Source organism: Cryptotermes secundus, unplaced genomic scaffold (genome assembly GCF_002891405.2).
Source record: "Cryptotermes secundus unplaced genomic scaffold, Csec_1.0 scaffold59, whole genome shotgun sequence".
Classification (NCBI taxonomy): domain Eukaryota; kingdom Metazoa; phylum Arthropoda; class Insecta; order Blattodea; family Kalotermitidae; genus Cryptotermes; species Cryptotermes secundus.
The window spans coordinates 568,786-579,055 of NW_019738348.1; the positions used below are offsets into that span (position 1 = coordinate 568,786).

A 10,270-nucleotide genomic window follows, 5' to 3' on the forward strand; every position below is an offset into this window, starting at 1 on the left:
AGCCGAGATACCGGGTGCTCATATTATAAGGCAAGGTTATAAAACCATCTTTTAAGATCATTTTAGTGAAAGTTTCATCCTTCAAGGCGTACCATTCACTGCTCAAATACTAAACAACCTGCACCCATGGCCGAGATACAGGGCTCCCATATTATAAGGTAAGGTTATAAAACCACAATTTAAGATCATTTTAGTGAAAGTTTCATGTTCCTATCTCATAGAATTTAAGAACAATGATGAATAAATAATTTTCGAGCAAAATTTAAATGGCCGGCTGAATATATTACCGCAGGAGCCGTGGCCGCGGAATTTAAATGACCACGTCAAAGGGCTAAATAAACCAATTAACAATCCGAACGGCGTCTTCAGTCACAAAACACGTTACAATACGGTAGCATGTGCTGATGACATAGCAATCCTCATAAATGGAAAATTCCTTTCGACCGTATCAGAGCGTCTTCAAACAGCTCTGTACATGGTCCAACGATGGTATGAAAGAACAGGTCTTTCCATCAATCCCAATAAGACAGTATTTATACCGTTTACTAGGAAGAGAAATATAAAGGGTCTTAAGGAACCGACTCTCTTCAATAAGACAATCCAGCTCTCCAGCGATGTCAAGTACCTTGGTCTAGAATTAGACAATGGACTGACATGGAAAAAGCAGCTGAACAAAGTCATTAACAAAGCCTATACGGCTTTTTGGACATGCAGAAGCATGTTTGGTAAAACTTGGGGACTGCAGCCACACATTATACATTGGATATACACTGTGGTTGTGAGACCCATAATTACTTATGGTGCCACAGTATGATGGCCCAGAGTTAAATTCAAGACAAGCAACACAGAACTTAGCAAATTGCAAAGGTTGGCTTGCTTAGGTATCACAGGAGCATTTCGAACATCTCCAACAGCTCCACTGGAGATACTCCTTGGACTCCCCCCCACTGCATGTACAGTTGGATGCAGAGGCCAGGGCAGGAATTTACCATCTCCAGTGCAGTGAACAATGGAAACCTAGATCCAATGGTTTCGGCCATGCACACATAACTCAGGACATGAAAAAGGAACCCATATTCAGATGGGGGTCTGACAAAATGATACTGAGACATGTATATGAAAAACCTGACAGGAGTAAATGGGGAGACGGGTTTCAGCCTGATAGAAAAGGGGGACTGTTCTGGTATACAGATGGTTCCAAGATAAATAAGGGCACTGGAGCTGGTGTGTACTGCTACGGCACGAGGAGGAAACTTCGTTTCGGCCTTGGGCAGTACACGACAGCATTCCAGGCAGAAGTATATGCCATTAAAGCATGTATTATGGAGAATTTAGATAGGAACTATAGAAATAGGAACATCTACATTTTATCTTACAGCCAAGCTGCACTTAAAGCGCTTGACAAACACCAGACCAATTCAAAATTGGTCTGGGATTGCCACCAAACCCTCATGGAACTGACCAAACATAACAGGGTACAAATGATATGGGTGCCGGGGCATGAGGGTATTACTGGAAATGAAGCAGCAGACCAATTAGCTAAAATTGGAGCTGAATATCTGTTCATAGGACCTGAACCAGCCAGTGGCATCTCTCTAGGAGTTGCCAAACAGGCAATCAGGGACTGGACTAACATAAAACATAAGAAATACTGTGAATCCTTAACTGGACTCAGGCAAGCAAAGGGACTCATACGAGGACCTTCCGCTAAAAGAGCGAATGAACTGTTGAAGCTCAACAGGAACCAGCTACGATGGGTGGTAGGACTACTTACAGGACACTGTCACCTCAAAGGACACCTGTTAAAACTGGGACTACGTGATTGCCCCACTTGTGAGAGGTGTCAGATAGAAAATGAAACAGCCACACATGTCCTGTGTGAATGTGAGGCTTTAGCTTATTTAAGACTACGTCACTTGGGTCAGTACTTTATGGAACCAAGTGACTATTTTGACAACCCCATGTCCAAAATCCTGCGCTTCATTTGAAGCGTGGGGTTGCTGAGGGAATAATTAAAAAGGGGGAAGCACAATGGACCACTGAGATCTAGGTGCAAGTGCCAAGAAGGCCTACCCTTCATACATACATTCATTCATTCATAACAAATAATTAATTTGCACAATACAATTTGTTACATAACATATTACTTTGAATATAAGACTCCATAAAATTTAAGATGCATCCAATGTTGGAATGTGGGCTGGAAGAAAAAATTAGGAAGGTGCAATTTCTTCAGATTTAAGACACATCTCTATTCTTCAAAGGCAAAAATGTGTAAAATGTGCCCCTTGTATTCAAAGTAATATGGTAATTTTAACTTTATTTTTAAAACACATAATATTATGTAGGATTTCACCTTGTTACCTCAGATACATAATCTTCTCAGTGAAATTACAGGCAGTGAAATGGAAGTTTTGAGAATTCAGTGACATGATTTTGGGCAACAACATGCACTCTATGCTGTCCTCTGTATCTTCAAAATAATTGCCATACATGAAAATACCTGGAAGTAATAAATTAAAATATAGCAACAATAATCATGATGACAATAATAATGACAATCACAAAAAACCATTCAACTGAAAATCAATCCTTTCAAAACATAAAGGGCCTCATTTTTCCAAGCTGTACATAAATTTTTAATGTATGTACTGACACCTTTAAAAGCTAATACGAGTACATCAAACAACACATGTGCTGTTCCCACCACAACAACTACAACAAAAACAACAACAAAAATGACCCTGGCATAATACAATAATAATAATACAGTATGCGCCAAAATATACAGTAATGAAATGAAAAGACATCCTGTTGATACCACTGTCTATTCGTGAGAAGGCCCCTTGCATGACAGAACCTTCTCAACTCCTGAAGAAATGGTCCGATCACCATGTCCCTGTAGCATTCTTGGGTGACAGGTAAGAGCACTGTCTTCCTCATCCTCTATGAAATAGGGGCCTTATATATAGTGTGCTGAGACGGCATACCGTATAATCACACATGTACTATGTAGCAGTTTCTGGATGATAACATCTGGTTGCTCAAAACCACGGAAGCAAATTGTCTGGCGACCACTTCCATATGAGCGGAAATAACACTCAACTATAAATACTTTTTCCTCCATCGAGAGACCCATTTCCAAGAACAACTGCACAACACAACTTCCTTTTCACTACTGGGAACAACGAAGCTATGCCCTGTCGACAAATGCACATGCGCGTTCGAGATGCACAAGTTTCAGTACTGCATATTTTGGCACATACTGTATTACTTAAAAGAAACCATCAATGTAAATAATATTTCAAGTGTTCACTGACCTCTCATAATTGGTCACAATATAAATTCTGTAAATTAATAAACTGGTGGAAGTGAATCCACCTCATACAGTATTATTTACACTAGATGATCAGCATTTGTTCTGTCATTATTATGTAAGAAAAGAGAATATATTTACAAGAAATATTACTTTTGTCTGATTTATAGTTCTTTTTCATATTTTTTTTTCTCTGAGAAGGTAGTAGAGTCAATTTAACACATACATATGTACAAGCAATAAAATTAGAAACATAAAAATAACTTTTCAGATTAAACTAGCAAACAATAGAAAACTCAAACCACATATTTTAAGTATATGTGTACACAATGGAAAATAAAAGCCTAAGAAATTATGGGAGGCAAAACAACATTAAAGATGATGTAGAGGGGCACCAAGGTAATCCAGGAAGGGGTTATTTCGATTGTACTAAGCTGAAGAAGAACAGAACCGAACAAGAACAGACATTTGAAAATTTGAATTCTATGCGAAACCTCTACATCATTACATAGAAAATAATTAACAAGACAGAGAAGGTAAACCATTAGAAAATAACAAACCCTTTTTTGAAGCATGTCCATGTAAATCTACATACAGGTACAGGCCAGAGTCTTCAGGTGTAATTGTGATTTTCTTGGAATCAACCTTATTTGGAAGTCCTTCTGGAGACTTGTTATGGTGTGGATCAAAATTCTGGGAGCTGACATTCATTTCTCCTTCATATTTCAGACACTTGTAGTCCTCTTCAGCATTCGTGTCAGCAATGGCTTTCCCAGAACTGGATCCTATGCTGTGGTCTGCACTAGATACTTTCTCACAAACACTGGGAAGAGTATCTGATAAACAACCATCAACACTAACCACACTGTTCAAGACTGAACTATCTGTAATTCTTTCATCCACTTTACATGTATAAAGTGGAACTGCTGACACTTCAACAATTGATGAAATACTTCTAAGAAGCAAAGGTTTTCCAGGCAGCCCTTCAGAAAGAACAGGAATGGTATTATTATTATTATTATTATTATGGTTGCATATAGCATCAGCATTACCTACAGCATTTAGTATATTTGCATGAATTGTGGAAAACAGGTCCCTTTTTTCTTGCACCATCATACTGATATTACTGTTCTGTGGAGCTGGTTCTGATCTGTTATTGGTACTAGTTGCAGAACACTGTGAGGATTCATTCTGCTTTTCATCCAAACTGAGCCCTGACACTTGGTTTTCTATACCGGAAATTCTGCCTGTATCAGATAATTGTAGTAAATGTTCTCTGTTATTTCTTACATCATCCTGCCTTTCAGGACTCAAACACTTGAGAGATGATATAGTAGCAGCACCATCATGCTTTAATTTTTCAAGTTCACTTGCACTTAATAAATGTTTGTTGACACTTTTACAATCTGTGTTTGGAATCACAGAATCCACTGCAAACTCCTCTTCCATCTCTTGACCATGGTGATAATATCTTATTAGAGCCCGTGCAGCATATACAGATGGATGTAGCTCAAACACAGGATTCAAGTACATGCGATTCAAATTGACACCTCTTGTATCAGTACGGTAATGACCCTGGGAGACTCCATCTGGATTCAACATTGGAATGAGTTTGAACACATATATTTTTCTAAGGAGAATGGCCACAGGGTCATCACGTGTCAATAAAAGGTTCAACAAGCCATTCAGAACAAAACTGGATGGTGTCTCACCTGGATGTACTCGGGCACTAACAAATACAACCTGCAGAAGTAAAACAAATTACAAAAAGTAAATTACATTAAAAATATTCAACAGATGTGTGATTCAGTAATTGAGATCAGTATATGGAAAATATATGTTCCGAACTAAAAGTTACATTTTCTCCATTGTATTTTTGATAACTCAGAAACACAACATCAGTCACAAAATGCTGTCACATAAAGAATTTCAGCCTTCTTGTTATTCTGAAGAAACTAACATGAAGCAGCCAGCAGGCTGAGCTCTAGTTGCAGCCTGCTTCAAGCTTTGGCTTATGCTTCAACCCTAAAGATGGTGGTGACAGTTCCTCTGAAACAATGGTTTACTTTCACTGGACTACATGGTGTTATATTCCAGGAGACATGACTCTTCATAACTACTTCTGTAAGAACAACAAATCATACAGTACTTCTAGCTGAATTTCCAAAATAGAGATTTAATATTTTTCTTCGCAGAATCGACATGTAAAAAGCCAAGCATCATCTTAAATTTGCGTATTACAAATTACGTCACCTCCTGACTTTTCAAAACATAACTAGCTAGCTAGCTAGCAAGTAAATAAATAAACAAACTCCATGGAGCTGAGTCCTTCTTGTGAAGCAACCAGTTGCTCAGCTATTCAGCATCTTTCTTCGCTTTATCATTTTTATTATATTTGGGGAAGAGCACGAGTTATGAAGCTCCTTATTACAAAATATTCTCCTGTTATATTGTAGCATGTAGACCCGCTGAGACATGATTGGATAATACAAACCTAAGCAAGCTCATTCAGCACTAACATGCCTGATCTGAATTTCAGAGGTACCAGATTGTAATCTTGACTTGAACAACAGCCACACTTACTGAAGTTTCTCAGGAATTTACTTGATCCTTTCATGAAAATTCATCTACTGTACCTTGATTAGTGCATCACTGTTTCCTCACTATCCTTTCCAGTTTACAGCATATGATCACCCTTTTGTCTGGGACATAATGCTGCATGGCCCAGACCACCAACATTTTGGAAGAACATGCGGCCTCCATCTTCAGGGTATATGAGTAACCCAATAAAGAAGCCACCAAGAAGCAAGTGGCAGATAATGAGTCTGCTCCCACTGGCTCTCTCTGGTTTCCCTCCTACCCTGAATCAGATACTAGCTTTCTGCATGTGCTTTGCTCTCTTTGCCACCTTATTCTTGCTTGGCTTACTACCCGACGCTGACTATGGAGGAAGTATGTTCCATCAAAGAACTGATGTACTTCATAGTCATTATTGTAAGAATAAAATCCAGCACTACTTTTTGTAAGCTAAATAACATTTGTAGTTGATGCACTACAGTATACCTTTAACAGACAGGACTTACACCTTACTTATTGAAAACGGTGTTTTGCATAACAGTTAAATAATCAGTGGATCACACACCAGCAAAGGTGACACATATTTTGCACATTTTCCTGCTAGCCCATATTTATAATTTTCTCTTATTTTCAAGCTCAGTTTTCCTCATTAAATATTATTACATTAGAGTGCTGTTGCAAAATTTTACTATGTGTATAAAGAAAATGTTACACCATGATTACTTAACAGTTCAAAAAAATAAATTACCTTCTTTCTGTGAAAGCAAAATGGCCTTGGCACATCACTCATTGGAAACAAATTCTTGAGTCTAGTCTCTCTTTCTGAACTCATATTATGGAATGATGATATAGTAATAAGATCCACATGACGCCCCTCCAAGGAATAACACACACATTCACGATGATAGTAAATGTCATCGAGGCAATTTGGTATTCGAAACTCACCTAAAACATTCACAAAAATTTTCATGACTAATGTGACATGTTTATCTTTTTCACGTGTGAATAAATCTTATAATACTTACCATGAACTTCCTCATTATATCTCTAAGAAAAGGTATCCCTGTAACAGGCTGTGGAGGCCCATAGGGTTGTGAGATGTTGAGGTTCTCACATTTTTTAGACAATCAGCTCATAGATGGCGGTAAGGTTGTCTGCCCTACGTGCCAGCCGTCCTTTACCCCCAAGAACATTCCAAGAATATTCCTCGCACTCATTTCTGTTAGAGGCTGAGTTGACCCCAGGACCATAGTGTGGCTGGAAGGGTTAGGTCAATTGAAAAAAATCCAATGACCTCATCGGGACTTGAACCCGCAACCTTCTGGCTTGTACCACAATGCCTCAACCAACTATGCTACTGCGTGCCCCCCCTCATTATATCTCTACAATCATTAAAGCAAAGTAGAGCATACAAGAGATTGATAAATTTACCAGGTGGGTTTCTGAAGCGTGTGTCAATAGAATTTAACATGTTCTGTAAGTCCACATATGTAAATGGATATGTGAAGGCAAAGTAAGTTGTGGCTCGGATATTTTCCAAGGTACGGTACTTGAAACTTAAGATGAACACATCATCTTCAACCTGAAAAAAGAATAATTATACAAATACAGTGTGTCTTCAATTTTCCAAGATGAATGAGGCCATGGCTGCTTCAGATTTCAAGCCCAATTTCTTTATTTTAGAAAAACAAATTTATGGCAATATGTGAAATGTGAACATGTCCATTCCATCCTGAAAGCTGTTCAACCAATGGACACGTGTTCATTAAACCTGGCATGACTACAATGTGATTACCATTACTGATCCTCCCTACTTGCCAGACTTAGCCCCTGTGATTTCACTTTGTTTCCCAAATTGAAAATGAAACTGAAGGGACAACATTTCAAAACAGTGTCTGACATCTGAAGGAAATCACAAGCAGTACTCGAAAGCATTAAAGAAAATGAATTCTACAGTGCTTTTGAAGCATAGAAACACGATGGGATTGCTGTATACATTCCCAAGGAGACTATTATGAAGAAGATGGCAGCCAAAATTGAATAAGCCAGCATTTATTTTTTGACCTAGTTCGGGAACTTTCTGATACACTTCGTATGTTTGTTTGCACTCACAGAGGATAAATTCCCTCATGGTAAACTTTACAGCCTTATATCCCCTCCAAAAGCAAACCCCTGTGTCCTTGTTGTGGAATGGTTAACATCTGAAAGGATGGTGAACAGGACAATGATCCTCCTAAGTCAAGGTGTACAGCATTATGCTGTGGGGCCTGGTAAACCTATAAATGTATTAAAAAGTCACAACCACATGGCAGGATACAATTTTGATACAACAAATTAGGAAACTTTCAAGTTGAGTTTTTAATAGCCACTACACTATACAATAATTTTTTGAACAACTTAATGAAAAGCAGCTGCCTACGTTCTTCCAAGAGCTTACTGGTAAGTCGAAGCACAATAGATCATTGAAGGATGCGGTGCAAGGGCCGCTTTTTATGGCCCACCCCTCATACTCATACTGTTAAGTCAGAATAATGGATGTGGTAGATTCTAAAGGGGTTCTGAGAAAGGTGTATAAAACTCAGAATTACTGGGTTTTCAGACTTCGTCCATCGTCTGGTATTCTAAAAACTAGAAAACACAGTTCAAAAACTAAATCTATTTCTGTCCTCAGGTGAAGGGGTGACACCTACTTTGCTGGGTCCCTTAGAAGTAGCTAACCTCATTCAGTTCGGTGACTGAGGTTAGCTCTTTCTATGAGCTGTAGTGAATTGCGGAATGTGAATTAGCAATAACAATATAGTTACTTGTAGTTACAAGTTGTGTGTATAAGTGTGCAATAAATCTGATTACCAATCCAAACCACACCTATAGGCACACTCCACACAAGTTACTATAATATAAATTTGACAACTTATTTCAGCAATTTAACAACGTTCCATAAGGACTCAGACATAAGTAAATTCAATCACATTGCATGTTAGCAACCTCTGAGCCATCCTTCTTCAGCAGGTACATACAGCATAAGTAGGTTTCTCCTTGACGCGATCCCAATTGCTCCGTCCTGGTACCATGCGAAATACTGGTGCCATCCCTTGACTATACATCTTTGACTGACGGTTCAGGTTTACAATGTTGAGCTTCACAAGAACAAATGGAGTTCCACCTACAAGTGATAATAAACTGAATGCTTACATAACAATGCAATTTTCATTTATATAAGTACAAGTTAAAGCAACCAAAATTTTTCTCACAGAGTGATGGAAGAGTGTGGACTGATTCTGTACGGCACAGGATAAGGACCAGTGGCAGGCTCTTGTGAACAAGGTAATAAATCGTAAAGAGTTCCATAAATTGCATGGAATTTGGCTAGCTGAGTGACTATTAGCTTCTCAAGAAAGTTTCTGCTGCATGTACTCAGTTAAAAAATATCTGGAGCCCTAAATCATTTCTTGCATAGAGTGGTCTTGCTGTTCAGTAAACATCTTGCCTGCGCAGAATTTAATGTCTTTCAATTTGTTTCATCAATTATACCAAGCCACTTATTGGGAGAAAACTCAGAAAGCAAACACACAAAATTTACTCAATTTTTTGGATACATAGCTTACCTTTAATACCAAAATAAAACCATGTCCTGTTACTGTTCTCAAATTCTGTTCCAGCACAGTCTGGTTTAGTCCATATGTTAAATTCAAAGTCAGGAACTTCTTCAGCAGGACTGTTTTTGCCAGGGCTGTGGTTTACTGGAAAGAAAATGGGTATGTTACTTTATTACAGGTTATTCTAAATCTTCAGACAAACAGACTCAACAAATTTAATCACAGCTCAGCAGGGTTGTGAATGCACCTAGGAAAGTGCATAGATAAGCCACAAACTGGATATTCAGGGGTAAGTATACTGTACTTGAGGCTATGTCTGACAACCTTCTTGTAGCATAAATTGTGCAAAAATAGGTCATCAGGTTACATATTTAACATTAACTTGAAGTTTTCACTGATGATATGAGACAGTACATCAGCTATTTATAGACTTCAAGAAAGCCTGTGAGTCAGGAAGGAAGTCTTGTACAATATTCTCACAGAGTCTGAGATGCCCATGAAACTAGCTACTGATTCAAATGTGTTAAAACGAAACATATACAAGGTGTGGCAATAAAGAAACCGGATTCATGCTCTAACCCTTTATTAAAAAAAAATCAGACAGTCGAAATGTTATCCCCTTCAATGTAGTCCCCTCCCCGATCCCTACACCGCTCCATGCGAATTTTCCACTGTTGGAAGCAGTGCTGCAGGTCATCTTGTGTTATGCTCTTCAAGAGTTGCGTCGCTTTTGCTTTCACTGCATCCACGGACTCGAACCTGGTCCCTTTCAGCGCAGACT

The 10,270-nt window shown here is 38.5% G+C and overlaps 1 protein-coding gene across 2 annotated transcripts in view; it reads right to left on the reverse strand.

Moving 5' to 3' along the window:
* The window catches only part of LOC111870705 (cytosolic carboxypeptidase-like protein 5), an 80,534-nt gene that overhangs the window by 65,936 nt on the left and 4,328 nt on the right, over positions 1 to 10,270 (reverse strand). For both annotated transcript variants that reach the window (XM_023863184.2, XM_033753968.1), the window contains exons 3-8: positions 9,499 to 9,633; positions 8,911 to 9,056; positions 7,325 to 7,475; positions 6,642 to 6,838; positions 3,877 to 5,059; positions 2,365 to 2,503 (exon numbers count right to left, since the gene is read on the reverse strand). In XM_023863184.2, coding sequence (XP_023718952.1) covers positions 2,365 to 2,503; positions 3,877 to 5,059; positions 6,642 to 6,838; positions 7,325 to 7,475; positions 8,911 to 9,056; positions 9,499 to 9,633 — 1,951 coding nt within the window. The remainder of the gene's footprint in view (positions 1 to 2,364; positions 2,504 to 3,876; positions 5,060 to 6,641; positions 6,839 to 7,324; positions 7,476 to 8,910; positions 9,057 to 9,498; positions 9,634 to 10,270) is intronic.